This window comes from Schistocerca cancellata, chromosome 5 (genome assembly GCF_023864275.1).
Source record: "Schistocerca cancellata isolate TAMUIC-IGC-003103 chromosome 5, iqSchCanc2.1, whole genome shotgun sequence".
NCBI lineage: Eukaryota > Metazoa > Arthropoda > Insecta > Orthoptera > Acrididae > Schistocerca > Schistocerca cancellata.
In genome coordinates, this window is record NC_064630.1 from 206,659,196 (window position 1) to 206,674,802 (window position 15,607).

The 15,607-nt window shown below is 45.0% G+C and overlaps 1 protein-coding gene across 1 annotated transcript in view; it reads right to left on the reverse strand.

The window, feature by feature from the left end:
• The window catches only part of LOC126188450 (F-box/LRR-repeat protein 7-like), a gene marked incomplete at its 5' end in the record, with an annotated part of 260,344 nt that extends 246,269 nt beyond the window's left edge, over nt 1–14,075 (reverse strand). Inside the window, 2 exons of the mRNA XM_049930055.1 lie at nt 4,588–4,881; nt 13,848–14,075. Of these exons, the coding sequence (XP_049786012.1) occupies nt 4,588–4,881; nt 13,848–14,075 (522 nt within the window). The remainder of the gene's footprint in view (nt 1–4,587; nt 4,882–13,847) is intronic.
• Between the last annotated feature and the right edge of the window lie 1,532 nt (nt 14,076–15,607).

The following is a 15,607-nucleotide window of genomic DNA, read 5'->3' on the forward strand; positions in this document are numbered from 1 at the left end:
ATTGCCAAATCCAGATTAACGTGCCGACCCTGTGACACAGAAAAAGAAGAAGAAGCGTGGTAGTTTCAGCTCCACTCGCAAATAGCCTGTATGTGAAAGCCTAATCCGGTAGCGGACTTAAATGAAGGTGACATCAACAACTGTACCGTTGTTTCCTTAACTGAATATACAGTTGCGGGATGCAATCACTCTCCGGAAATGGAGGAACTAATAAGTACAGGAACACCTGCGAAGGATCGAAGATAGGTGCAGGGAATGTCAGTTGACTTCGAATGTAAGCAAATATAACGTATTGTGCACAAATAGGTGAAGAGAGTGATTACTGCACGATTGCAGTATTGTTACAAGGTGTACAATTTTGCTTCCTCCGTTTTTTCCCCAACATTTGAAGCTTTAATGAAGAAAATTGGTTACACATGTATCATTCAAAGTATTTTCCGTCGCTGGCCACTACTTTTTCCAATCTTTCGGGCAGTGTACGAATCCTGCGTCGAAAAAATTGTTCAACTTTTGAAGCAATCCACGAATCGATCCAATTTGTGACTTCTTCATGAGGTCGGAAGTGTTGGTCAGCCAGGCCATGCGCCATTGATCTAAACAGGTGATAGTCACAGGGAGCAGTGCCTGGAGAATGCGGCGGGTGGGGTAGGACTTCCGATTTTAACGTTTCCAAGTGCGTTTTGGCCTCTTTTGCAACGAGAGGTCGTGCGCTAACGTGCTGCAGAATCACTTTATCGTGCCTCTCAGTGTATTGCGGCCGTTTGTCTTTTAATGCTCTGCTCAAACGCATAGCACACGACGCCCACCTGGTCCCACCAAATGCAGAGCATGATCTTGGAGCACTGAATAATCGGCTTCACCGTCGACGTGGAAGCATGGCCGGGATATCCCCATGATTTTTTGCGTTTAGGGTTATCGTAATGAACCCATTTTTCGTCCCCGGTTACAATGCGATGCAGGAATCCCTTCCTTTTTTGCCTCTGAAGCAACTGTTCGCAAACGCCGTTCAACGTCTCTTGGTTTCAGCTCACACGGGACCCAAGTTCCTTCTTCGTGAATCATGCCTATAACCTGGAGACGTTATGGAATGGCTTGCTGTGTCACTCCCATTAATCTTGACAATTCTTCTTGAGTTTCACGCGAATCTTCACTCAGCAATGTCTTCAGTTCTGCATCTTCGAAAACATCCTCTCTTCCACCACTATGCCGGTCTAGGACGTTAAAATCACCGTTCTTGAAGCATTAAAACCACTCACGACACGTTCTTTCACTAATAGCGTCCTTACCATACGTACTTGAGATCATTCGGTGAGACTCAGCCGCTGTTTTCTTCATATTGAAACAAAACAGTAACATCTTCCACAAATGACTGACATTTTCAATCAAGAACAACTTTATGATGCAGACACAGATCGACTAATGTTTGAATGAGTTTATGTTGACCGAGGTCCAAGCTATTTGCTTGACGTCTGCGATCTGTTTCTTTCGACCGCTACTTAACGTTGTCTCCACCTATCAACAAACGGCGGAAGCTAAGTTGTACACCTTTTAGTAAACCGTTGAAAATTCCAACAACCGAGAGATATTTAGTAATAGCTGTCTCGAGAGACTTAAATTAGCATGACAACATAAACTGCGGGAAAAGAAGGTGAAAGGCTGAAATTCACTGGAACAATATTAAGCAATTGTGCACTGCCAATCATATTAATGTGACCACCTGTAAAAAGGCTGAATAAACACCTTTTGCAACGCAGAGCGCTGCGAGAGGTGTAGGCAAAGAGTAAATGAGGTTCTGGAAGGTAAAGGTAAGGATTTGGAGCCATGCAAAACCATGGCCTTGAGGATCCATGGAGCGAACACCCCACTCGAGTTGGTCCCACAGATTCTCGATTGTGTTTCAATTCCGGCCACTTGGTGGCCAGACGAGTACAGTAAAACCACACTGGTACTCTTCGAACCAGCCACGTACGCTGCGACTTGTGTGACAGGTTGCATTGTCGTGCTGGTACATGCAATCGTGCCAAGCAAAAGCTAACTGCGTACAGGAACGGACATGGCCCCAAGGACAGATGCATACTTGTGTTGATCCAGCGCGCCTTCCAGAGTCATAATGCTCCCTTCTCCGGGATATATCCTTCCCACAATTGTTGCAAGGTGTTTGCTTTCAGAAGTTTCACGCCATATAAGCCTACGGTCATCTGCCCGATGGAGGATAAAACACAGGTAAAGCCACCAGTCGCCACCCAGTGGACGTCCAACTGTGGTGATTGCGTGCAAATTTCAGCCTCAGTTGCCCATGAACAGCAGTCAGCATGAGTGCATGACTTGGTAGCCTGCTGGGGAACCAATGTTGGTACCCCTTGGTACATATCGGCGGTCAATTGCTCGTCAGTTTCTCATCTGTTCGCCCGTACAAATTTCAGAAGGAGTCGTTCATCCTTGTCATCTATCGATCGTGGTTAATTACAGATGCCTCAGTGCCGGGTTTTGATAGCATCATTTAGCCATCCACGGTGTTCTTTAACAACGATGGCACGCGAAAAGTTTAAAAACATAGCCGTTTCAGAAATGCGTCCACCCTTGGCATGAGAGCCAATGATCACGCCGTATTGGAAGCGCTTTTCCCCACTACGACAATGACTGCACTGTTTCTCCGCATCCCACCAACACGCTTTATATACTCTCCCCTGCCAGTGCTGCCTCCTGTCGACTGTGGGTGGTCACTGCACGTTGACGTTGAACGTTGGCAGTAACAGCATTAATGTGACTGGACGGTATATAGCTTACAAAACTCTTGTTCGATCCATTTTGAGAACGGCACGTAGAGAAGGTCTAACAAACATAGGCCCGTTTCGTCACTGGATTGCTAAGTAGGCGCGAGAGTGTTACGGGGATACTCAACAAAATCAAGTGGCAGACGTTACATGAGTGGAGTTATGCACGATAGAGTGATTTTACAGTTCACACTCCGAGAGCGTTACTTCTTGCCATATACGTCTTGCGAAACGACCATGACGAATAAATTATTACGAGCAATTTTCAAATGGAGAGGGATGGGTGAAACGGTGGTGACAACAGATGTAACCCACGCTACGTAAGGTAGTTTGCGGACTGTAGGTGCAGATGTAGGTCGATTGATAGTTGATATTTGTGGACTTAAAGTGACGCATAAAGAACGGGTTTACTTCACTACAGCCTTCGCGGATGTAGTTTTAAATACACTATGTGATCAAAAGTATCGGGGCACCCCGAGAAACATACGATTTTTATGTCAGGTGCATTGTGCTGCCACCTACTGCCATGTACTCCATATCAGCAAACTCAGTAGTCATTTGACATCGTGAGAGAGCACAATGGGATGGTCCACGGAACACACGGACTTCGAACGTAGTCAGATGATTGGCTGTCACTTATGTCATACGAGAGATTTCCACACTCCTAATCATCCCTAGGTCCACTGTTTCCGATGTGATAGTGAATGGAAACGTGAAGGGACACGAACAGCACAAAAGCCTACAGGCCGACCTCGTCTACTGACTGGCAGAAACCGAGGACAGTTGAAGAGGGTCGTAAAATGTAATAGGCAGACATCTATTCAGACCATCACACAGGAATTCCAAACTGCATCAGGATCCACTGCAGGTACTATGACAGTTAGGCGGGAGGTGAGAAAACTCGGATTTCATGGTCGAGCAGCTGCTCATAAGCCACACATCTTGCCGCTAAATGCCAAACGACGCCTCGCTTGGTCTAAGGAGCGTAAACATTGGACGATTGAACAGTGGAAAAATGTTGTGTGGAGTGACGAATCACGGTCCGCAATGTGGCGATCCGATGGCAGGGTGTGGGTATGGCGAATGCCCGGAGAACGTCAACTGTCAGCGTGTGTAGTGTCAACAGTAGAACTCGGAGGCGGTGGTGTTATGGTGCGGTCGTGTTTTTCCTTGAGAGGGCTAAAACCCCTTGTTGTTTTGCGTAGCACTATCACAGCACAGGCCTACATTCATGTTTTAAGCATCTTCTTGCTTCCCACTGCTGAAGAGCAATTCGGGGTTGGCGACGCATCTTTCAACACGATCGAGCACCTTTTCATAATGCACGGCCTGCGGTTGAGTGGTTACATGACAGTAACATCCCTGTAATGGACTGGCCTGCGCACTATTCTGACCTGAATCCTATAGAACACCTTTAGGATGTTTTGGAACGCCGACTTCCTGCCAGGACTCACCGACCGACATCGATACCTCTCCTCAGCGCAGTTCTCCGTGAAGAATGGGCTGCTGTTCCCCAAGAAACCTTCCAGCACCTGGCTGAATGTATGCCTGCGACAGTGGAAGCTGTCATCAAGACTAAGGGTAGACTAACACCATACTGAATTTCAGCATTACCGATGGAGCGCGCCACGAACTTGTAAGTCACTTTCAGCCAGGTGTCCGGACACTATTGATCACATAGTACACATTCCTTTCAAACATAAGCTAAGAGCTCTGATAACATAATCATAATATCGATGTGGTTCCCCTCCTTCCACCTTTGATCACAGAACTATACTGATTAGCTCACTGCATAAGCCAGCTACTCACGCACCTTGCTGGAAGGCTCGACCCAGGGCCCCGGCGTGGAGGGCCCCGGGCTGGGGGAGACGAGGGTGTGGTAGCCCTGGTCTAGAGACGGCGACGCGCGGCCCAGCTTGTGGTGGTAGGCCTGGTGGTAGCAGGGCGGCGGCGGCGACGGCGACGGCGACCTGCGGCTCAGCAGGTGGTAACTCTGCTCCAGCTGGTGGTGGTAGCCCTGGCGGTGGTCCAGCACCGGTGACGACCTCCCGAGCTTGTGGTGGTACGCTTGGTGCTCCAACGACGGCGACGCCCGGAGCTGGTACGCCTGCAAGGATACCAAGTGCGCGAATCTAGTACAGCCCATTGACTGTCAGTTGATAACTGCGATCACCGAGCGCAAGTTAATGGGGTCATCCATAACTAACGAGTGCCTTACAGGTAGCTGGAGTCGGGTATCTGTGTATGTTCTGTTGGCGTTTGCAAACTAGAATGTAAATAACAAGACCTGTTAGTGAAATATTACAAAGTAACATTCTTGGCAAATAAATGATGAGAGGAAGATTCACCTTCAAAGGGGCGTAAGATGGGGATGCCGTCTTTCTTCCCTACAGTTCAACGTATACATCAGCAAAGAAATGATGGAAATAAAGCCATCGTCAGTGAAAGTAAGAAGGAACTACAGCACTTCTTGAATGGAATCACAGTCGAATGACCACAAATACGGACTGAAAGTTAAAGAAAGACGGAAGTAATGAAGAGTAACAGTCATGACATTAGCGTTGAACTGAACGTCAGAATTACAAATCAGAAGGCAGATGAACTGAAGGAGTTCTGCAAAAATTACGCATTCAGGACGATGCGTGGATGTGGAATAAATAAGCACAGAGAGAGATGAGATCCCTCGCTAAGACAAGTTATCAGTATCAACGAAGAGGAAGAAATTTCTGAGAATGTGCGTCTTAACACAGCACTGTACTGTAGTGGATCACGGAGCGAGGCAAACCGGCAGGGAGGAAATCTAAGCGTCTGAGTGTGATGCTACAGTAGGATGCTGAAAATTAAGTCGACCCGATAGAAATGAAGAGGTCCTTCGCAGAATAGGTGAGGAAAAAGCATGTAGAAAACACTGTCTATAAAAAGTGACACGATGATTTTACGGTAGTAACTTGCGTGGTACTAGTGGTAACTACACGGACAAAAATTATAGGGCAAAATAGAAGTTTGAATACCTACAAGTAATAATCAAGGAGATGTACGTAAGTGCTACTCTGGGATAAAGAAGTTGGCACAGGCGAAAAAGCCAAATTAAACTAGTCAGAAACCTGGTGCGAAAAAAAAACTGATGCACAAGTAAACGGAATAAATGTCCAAGATACGTGGGAAGCTTTTCGGATATTTGTGTGACAGGTGCACAGTTTCACTGCCGATTTTGAAACCTCCACCAGTGACACAAATTTATTCACAGTGGTATAAACGAAGTACAACATGAATTTACAACGCTCGCAATTTAAAATGTCCCTCACTTGAAAAAGGCATAAAGTAGGTTGGTGCCATTTTCCTTCGCGAACATTTCAAGTCTTTTAAGGAAGCTAGACATTACATCTGGCAACGGAATTCGATTAACTTCCCGTCGAATTTGATGCTTCAGTTCCTGCATAGTGCGTGGTGAAATGACCAGAAAGGAGGAAAGATGCTTTGTAGCACATATATGGAATGCTGTGACGTGTGTCACGTCGCCCCGTCTTGCTGAAAGAATGTGTTTGCAGTTACAGGAAGATCAGCAAGCTGTCGCTCTAGGAAATGGTTTAACACGTGAACTTAACGTTCTATATTCATAGGAACACCATTGAGCGATCGTCTTAAAAAAAATGGAATTTCAAGAAGCATTTCAGAATTATCACGTGACAGTAAGTAAAGTTTTGCTTGTTAACTAAGCCTGACACACAAAAATTGGCGTCATTGATCATGATCAGATTGTCGCACAAGCCTGGGTTGTCGTTCACGAGTTCCTTCAATTTCCGGCAAAAGCGTAGTCTCTTTAGGAAGATGTGCGCATTTAGTTTTCACATTATCTGAATTCTGTATGGGTGATATTGCAGTTCGCAACATTCCCCTTACACTGCGATCCGATATGTCAAGCTGCAACGCATGCTTGCGTGCAGAACACCTGGGATTTCGGTTGAAGGCTTGTTCCACTCTCGCAACATTTGTTTTTGGAGAGAGTCCGCCTCGAGCAAAACCAAATTCCTTATTTTTCTTTTTATTCCCCATACATGTTACGCTGAAGTTACAGCGTCGTCAGTGGGTTTTATGTTATCTTATTGTTACATGCTGTGGATTTTCTCGATTTTAGGTGGTTCAATGTAGTTGTTTTGTTTCAAAGTTTGTCATTTTTGCTGGCTACACTGTTATCTTCCAGTCAAGACATGCACTAAGTAACTTTTCGTCTCACTGTTTGCAAACACGGGAAACAAGATGCGGACAGCTTGTTCCATCTTGTTTTTGTTGTTTGTAAACAATGACACAAAAAGTTACTTAGTGTAGGCCTTCACAGTGAGGTAATAGGGAACCGGCAAAAATGACAAACTTTGAAACAAATCAGCTACGCTGAATTACATAAAATCCAGGAAATGCACAATATATGGCAACAAGAAGGTAGTATAAAACCCACTGAGGATGCTGTAGCTTCAGTGAGACACGTCTGGGGAATAAAAAGAAAAATAAGAAATTGTGTTTTGCTCAAGGTGGATCCTATTCAGAAACAAATCTAATTGCAAGCAAACACGGACAGGAGAGATTCAACCTCAAGATGATTCTTGAAACCTTCTCCGATGTGCACACGAGATTTACGCTTACACCCCTTTTTCACACCGTGTCACCGTTTCGTCCTAGTTATATACTCATATTTTGATGTCAGGTGCCGATGGGACTGCGGCATGACATGCGAGATTGCAATAAGCACGAAATAGACCATACGTGGCCGAGTAGCTGTCGTTTTTGTAAAACGACGACTTCACGGCAACTGCGCGATGTTCAGCGATCCCGACTCCATTTCGACTGAACTCTGATATCACGGTCAATAGGTTGTCGAGATGGCACCACTCAAGTTTTCTGACGTTTCCTAACGTAAGGTGCTGTTTCCAGGGTTGCCAAATTGTCCGTTTCATATGTAAGATTAAGGCGGCTAATAATCTGTTGTTGGAAACTGTTGAAAATATTATTCTGTTTCGGCAAACGTGCTCTGATCCGTAGTAGTGTTGCTAATGGAACTCTATAAGCCGGAATTTATGAAGCGGTTTTGCTTTGACATTAATTTTGTTTACTTGGTTATTGATCGCCTGCTTGTTCTGTCCGTACCTGAGCCTAGGTTAAGGAACGAACTTAACGTTTTGTAACGACTCACATAACTTTACAGCTGATGCCTGCCGTTCCACAGTTCGTGATCCAATCACCCTACCTTACTGACATATTACAGCGACGCTCCTAGAAAAAAGTCTCTCTGCTTGACATGGTTGCCTTACGTCAAAAGGTTAAAACGAATTTTCACCAGGGTAGGTGACTCTTAAGATAACAAGCATTAACATACAAAATTATGTTGACAATTTACTGAGAATATGCAGTGGACTCAAAACGTCTTGCTTTGACTTATGATATCCATTTACTGACTTGTTTGTGTCTGGCACCAAATCACAAAGAGTCCTCACGGAAAACCGAAAACTTCGAATACGCCCTCCCTGCGTACCCAACATGATGTTATGGCAACCATGGGAACGTCATCTTTACTTAGAACGGAGATTAGTCTTACTCGTAGTACCAGTTAGACTGTGTAAAGTTACTTTCTCTGTTACGTAGCTCTTGGAATAAAGTAATCGGAACACTGCACCGACCACTGGATGTTTTCCTGCACACCTTGACAGCATAAGCAGAATATTGCTCGTTTGCTGAGAGCGCTACCATTGGGTCATCAACGGTAAAAGCACCGACACGAAGAAACGAAACGCCACAAGACGAAGCGCATAGCGGGTTCGTCGTGTTTTGTCACTCTTATAGTGGCGCTATGGGTGAATGCACAAAATGCTATTTGGCGCGTGGGATGCAGACACCTTGTATCATCTTCCTCTGGCAGTCAGACGACTGGATGAAATTTTAAAATATGGATCAAAGAGCAAACTGACAGCACTGAAGATACAAAATCCACCTCACACTTAATCTCGACAGCATAAGTAAGAATCAATAGGTCCTCTATTACGTTAAAGACAGGGTCACGAACGCCCTTGAAGAGATCGACATTTATAACGTTTGCCATAACTAACCTGGAAATTTGCGTAACGAACAAGAACAGTTTACAAACGTCATTAAATTGGCCACCGTCATGTTAAATAAATAATTTGTTATGACATTCGTTTTGCTTTTTTTTTAATCTGCCGTTTCGTCTGTTTCCTTACTTTATTCTTTGTGGTGATGTGAAATTTATTCCGACATTACTGTTTGTTAACCACTTACCCAATAAGCACAAACGTAACGGTTATTGCATCGTAGTTGACTCCAGTCTGAACCACGAGGAACTTTGCTCGATTGGGTACAGTATCAAGAGCTCTATTTGAGGATGCCTTCATCTAGTAATACTAGACAACTTAAATATCATAGATGAGTGTCCGAAGCAACTGACGCTAACTGTATTTACAGAATACATAAATAATTACTTCTTCTACAACCTGACCACACGGCACAAACAGGAAATACTCATCGGTTCGTCTTTGGAATAACGTCAACTGATTATTCATCATTGGCTGCGACCACAGTAATTGTGGCGATGCTACAAATTGTCAAACAAATTTTATTCTTTATTTCTGACTTATGAAAATATACAGGGCTATTACAAATGATTGAAGCGATTTCATAAATTCACTGTAGTTCCATTCATTGACATATGGTCACGACACACTACAGATACGTAGAAAAACTCATAAAGTTTTGTTCGGCTGAAGCCGCACTTCAGGTTTCTGCCGCCAGAGCGCTCGAGACCGCAGTGAGACAAAATGGCGACAGGAGCCGAGAAAGCGTATGTCGTGCTTGAAATGCACTCACATCAGTCAGTCATAACAGTGCAACGACACTTCAGGACGAAGTTCAACAAAGATCCACCAACTGCTAACTCCATTCGGCGATGGTATGCGCAGTTTAAAGCTTCTGGATGCGTCCGTAAGGGGAAATCAACGGGTCGGCCTGCTGTGAGCGAAGAAACGGTTGAACGCGTGCGGGCAAGTTTCACGCGTAGCCCGCGGAAAATTGGCTCATGCCACAACTGGAGACCGACAGCGTCGACTTCATCTTTCAACAGGATGGTGCTCCATCGCACTTCCATCATGATGTTGGGTATTTCTTAAACAGGAGATTGGAAAACCGATGGATCGGTCGTGGTGGAGATCATGATCAGCAATTCATGTCATGGCCTCCACGCTCTCCCGACTTAACCCCATGCGATTTCTTTCTGTGGGGTTATGTGAAAGATTCAGTGATTAAACCTCCTCTACCAAGAAACGTGCCATAACCGCGAGCTCGCATCAACGATGCTTTCGAACTCATTGATGGGGACATGCTGCGCCGAGTGTGGGAGGAACTTGATTATCGGCTTGATGTCTGCCGAATCACTAAAGGGGCACATATCGAACATTTGTGAATGCCTAAAAAAACTTTTTGAGTTTTTGTATGTGTGTGCAAAGCATTGTGAAAATATCTCAAATAATAAAGTTATTGTAGAGCTGTGAAATCGCTTCAATCATTTGTAATAACCCTGTACTTGTCCACCTACACTTTTTGTGCTACGTTGACTTAAAATCATGCGTGTACGCCAAATTCTAAGCGTTCCCAAAATCATGTCTGCCTACTTAAGAACTTGTAAAGCCTAGCTAAGTGCCATCTGCAGTGACCACCTAACCAAAAACGCGGCCGTCATTCACTTCCAACGCCATAAAGTGGAACCATCCAAAGCACAACCTCAAGCCCTCTGTTGCTTTTACTGTCTCTAGTACAATGATCACCATACAAATAAATATAAAAACCCACCCATTTGTCCCCACTGCAAACCCAACAACTCCACAAAGATTACCTTAATCTGAAAAATTCTCCAACTTGTACCTCCATCACTCTCATAACTGCGAGACCAAATATCTCCAAATAATTCTGAACTCACTGTCAGAATCCGCGAAGATGATACCTCTATTCATCGCTCACACACCCTCCACTCTATTATTACAGCTGAAGATACAGTCTCACTTGTTAGGTCAGCCCTCCAAAACGTGTATCTGCTGTGCCTCTCTCAAGGGGTCCCACATTCTCTCCAAGACCAAACAGTCCCTTTCTTCTCATGATTTCAATTGCCTACTCATCCTTGATCTCGAACTAATAACTAAAATTACCCTTCCTTAAAACGATAAGCTACCCTACTCATCCCACCCCACACAAAGGGTCCAACCCACTTTTTCGCTGCCCGATTGACATCCCATCTATCTCCTTAGAAGTACATCTCATCCATTAATTTCTTCCGAAACAGACGCTCCATATGCTTTTCCCTATAACGTCTTCTACAATACATCGAATAGCACAAATACTGCCCACATTTACCAGGAGTCCCGATCACGTCATTCTCAAAATAAAGAGAATGTACTTGTCATCGTTCTCATTGTCACGTAATCATTTTCAGCTTATTAAATTATTTTACATTAATTTAGAAATTTCATGTAACCCAATAGCCGCTTCCAATCCACCCCCGATAGGAGAAATGCAAAGAATTGTTAAATAGAAAAAGATCTAGCTCAAGTTTTGTGTCTGATGAAGTTTCCCGTCGGATCGTATATTGCGTTATTTTCAGAACGTGAATGAAAAATATCCTGGATGCAAATATTAAAGAACAGATGAGATAGCTGCAGTTACTTTACTGGTATGTGCTTGGCACGTAATGGTGACGGTAGACATATTTTAATGCAGCCTCAGGTCAAAAGTCATTCCATGGTACCACTTTTCATTTTTCGTCGTTTCGTATTTGTGTAGTTACTAATGTAATATCTTTGAATATCTACTTATTTCTCTTTATAAGGCACTTGACAACAAGTCGAACGTACAAAGTCACCGAATTTTCGTTATTATGAGACAATAATAAAGTTAGTAAAAAAAAAAAACTACACGTAAACAGTGGCATAGCTGGGGTAACAGGCAGCCAGAGCAAACTCCAATATTGTCCCTCTCCACATTCCCTGACGACGTCACTCTATTCTTCTAACCCTCATCGCTGCTTACGTTAGACTCTATTTAGCATATCAACAAAATTTTTACCATACACTTCAAGACATGGAACAACAGTCAGTTCAAAGCCGCATTTCCTTTTTCGTTGTTTCATGGATCGTCAATGAAGAGCCATAACAAAGAAAATAACACTTGCAAAGTACACTCTTTACACTTTCGTTGCGTTAGCTTATTTGAAATAATGAGAGTGGCCTCGTCTGGTAACCGAAAAATAAGAAACAAGTATCTCCATACAAGGGAGGGATAGGCGTTACGAAATGAAATCCAGCGTGTTACAGAAGTAACATTTAATTGTGAAAAGGGTAAATAACTTATATAAATGTTTGATGCACCACTGAATGCAATATATCTTCAAGTTTTATTCCCGCCTAACACTGTTTGTTCCCGAGGTTCCCGCTAGGTAGCATGCGCGAGTGAGTTATTCCTACAGTCACCATGCAGTCGTATAATGGCGCAGAGCGTGTGGAATGTTGTTTGTGGTTTCATGAAACCAAATCCGCTACTACAGCTTAGGACTAAATATCCCAAGCTACCAAATCAAAGCAAACTATTATCAATCAATACTGTTGTTCCACCAAACCTGCATATGAATGTACCGACTTGGATTGGACGTGGTGAAACAATATCCTGACCACCATAATCACCTGATTTAACCCCAATGGTCTTCTGTGTATGAGGTTCCGTTAAAGAGAGAGTGATTGTGCTCCGCTTCCGGGAAACGTCGACGAGTTGCGACAACGGATAACACAGGCGTTTGTCAACACATAACAAGACTTGTTTTATAGAATTTGGGAGGAAATTGATTACAGATGGGAGATTTGTTGTGTTATAGATTGTAGCCACATTAAACACTTGTAAATAAGGCATTTAGATATACGACATTCAGAGCTGTGTCGGACATTTCTTTAAGTTATTTACCCTTTTCAGAATGAAAGGTTGTTTCCGTGTAACAAATCTGTAAACGCCCTGTATTGGTCGGCGTAACCCATCCGAGTTTCCTGGTGATTTCTTTGCAAACAGTCATCGTATGTTTTCGAGATTGCGGTCCTTTGTGACCTTCTACTTCACATTCTTATTCTCTTCTGAAAATTATTCCACTCCATCTTCTTTTGGTGGTATAGCAACCTTCTCTCGCTGCCAGACAACAGTCGTAGGTTGCACAATGTTCTTTATTACTTCAAAAAGAAGTGTATCGCCCGGATAGCCGGCCGCTGTGGCTGAGCGGTTCTAGGCGCTTCAGTCCAGAACCGCACTGCTGCTACGGTCGCAGGTTCGAATCCTGCCTCGGGCATTGATGTGTGTGATGTCCTTAGGTTATTTAGATTTAAGTAGTTCTAAGTCTAGGGGACTGATGACCTCAGATGTTAAGTCCCATAGTGCTTCGAGCCATTTGAACCATTCGCCCGGATATGGCATCATCAGGCTATCTGAAAAATATAACAGGACGACGACATTACAATTAATCCAGCTTGGTGCTTTTCTGGACTACTGTAAACGCAAAATAAGCTTCAAAACGGACCGAATAAAATTTTAACGTGAGTTACATTACGTTTCTCTAAGCAATTTTATTCGGCAAGCTTTTTGAAGCTTATTTCTCTTTTATTGTAGTCCAGAACAGGACCTCTCTGGATTTGTTGTTATGTCGTCATCCCGTTATATTTTTCAGATAGCCTGATGATGCTCTATCCAGGCGAAACGCCCCGTTCTTTTATTTATTAAGAACATTGCGCAATCTACGACTGTTTTTTAAACTTTATTCTTATTCTTCCCCCTGCTACATCGCCCTTCCGCTTCCCCTCTTCTTCTGCCCTTCCTCACATTTTTCTCCTGTCGCAAAACTGTAGGCCGCGCGTCCCGGCTGCCATATCCTATTCACGCCACGGCGCCAGTAACGTGGCAGACGTGAATGAACCCACAGTGTCTCCAAGGATGTCGCTTTTTTCTGATAATGTCAAGAGACTGGTGAGGAGTGAGGATCTGGGAACTGACCTGGGTGTCGGCGGCGGAGGCGTGTCCGAGCTTGTGGTAGGCCTGGTGCTCGACGGCGTGGTACGGCTGGTGGTAGCCGGGGTGCGGCTGCTGCTGCGGCTGCTCCAGCTGGTAGCGGTACGGCTCGAAGGCGGGCGACGGCGACGGCGACGGCGTGGGCGACGCGCGGCCCAGCTTGGCCAGCGGGCACACCATGGGCGACAGCCGCCCCAGCCGCCCCCCGCCGCCCGCCGCCGGCGGCACCGGCACCGGCGGCTGCAGGCCCGCCCCCACGGCGCCGCGCGACGCCAGCAGCGCCGCCCCCGCGCTGGCCACGGCCCCGGGGCCCGTCGGCTCGCGGCCCACGTGCGACATCTCGCCGGGTCACCACCTGCAGGACAACACCAGTCGTCAGGGACGCGTCGAGCAGAAAGAGGCAAAAGCAGCACGTAACATATGCTTGTAAGCCAGAACAATATGACCACAGTCCACCGCGACGTTTGATGCCGCCTGGTGGAACGTGACGCGTTAATGTAAGTATGTACGAGGAGCAGACACCGACGGGAGATCACCCTAGCGAAGATGAGACCTGCAAATGGGCGAATCCAAAGAGGTAAGCGACTTTGACAAAAAGGATATATTATTATTACGCAGAGCCTGTGATCTAGTATCTCGGAAACGGGGAAGCTGGTTGAATGTTCACGTGCTACTGTCGTGAGCATTTACGGAAAGAGGTAGGACAGTGAAACTACCACTAGGTGCAAAATGGTTGGACGTCCACGACTCTTCACAGGACTTAGTGTTAACAGGCTTGTCTCTTCTGTAAAGAAGGACAGACGGTGATCTGTGGGATTTCTGCCGAAAGAGGGCAATGCTGGTGCACGTCAAGTATTTCGGAGCACATCATTTGTAGTACATTGTCGAACATGGACCTTGGCAGCGGATCTCCCGTAAGTATTCACATGTTGACCCAACAACATCGTCAATTACGATTTAGTGGGCAAGGGACTGTCAGTGGAAATTTATCGGCTCTTCGGGTGAATCACATTTTTGGTACACTAGGTCACTAGGCGCCTCCACAAACGACGAGGTGAACGACGCCCCGAAATGTGCTGCGCGTCAAAGACGCAGGCTGGCGAGATCAGTATTACTCTGTGGGAGATATTCTCCTGCACTTGCATTGGACTCGACATAGTAATCGAAGATACACTGATAGTTGCAAACCACCTGCATCCCTTCATGCTTGATATCTTCCCCGACGGCGATGACCCTTTCAGCAGTATAATTGTCAGCGTCTCGAAGATAAAACGGTGCTACAATGGTTTGAGGAAAATTATACTGAACTCACGTTGATTTCTCGGCGACCAGTTTCACCTGGTGTAAATCCTTCGGAACCTATCTGAGTCGCTATCGGCAGCCATCACGGCGTACGCAGATAAGTGGACGGGTGTGTACGCGAATTACATGACTTATACACAGTTTTCTAATGCGACATGCCTCTACTAACTTACAAACAAACTGACGGATCCCTGATGCGCAGAATCAGTGAAGTATTTCGTTCCAGAAGCGGCTCATTAGTGTACACTTCAGGGGTCTGAGGTATAGTGAAATAGAAAGTATGAACTCTGATACATAAGGAATTAGCGAAGTATGATAATAGGGAAAACAGAACCTCTGGTCAGGTCAGTACAGCGTTGCCAACAACAAAAAATAGGGATAATGCAGGAATAGACCTAATAACGTCTAAGAAAATAGGAATACTGGTAATATATGAGGACGTT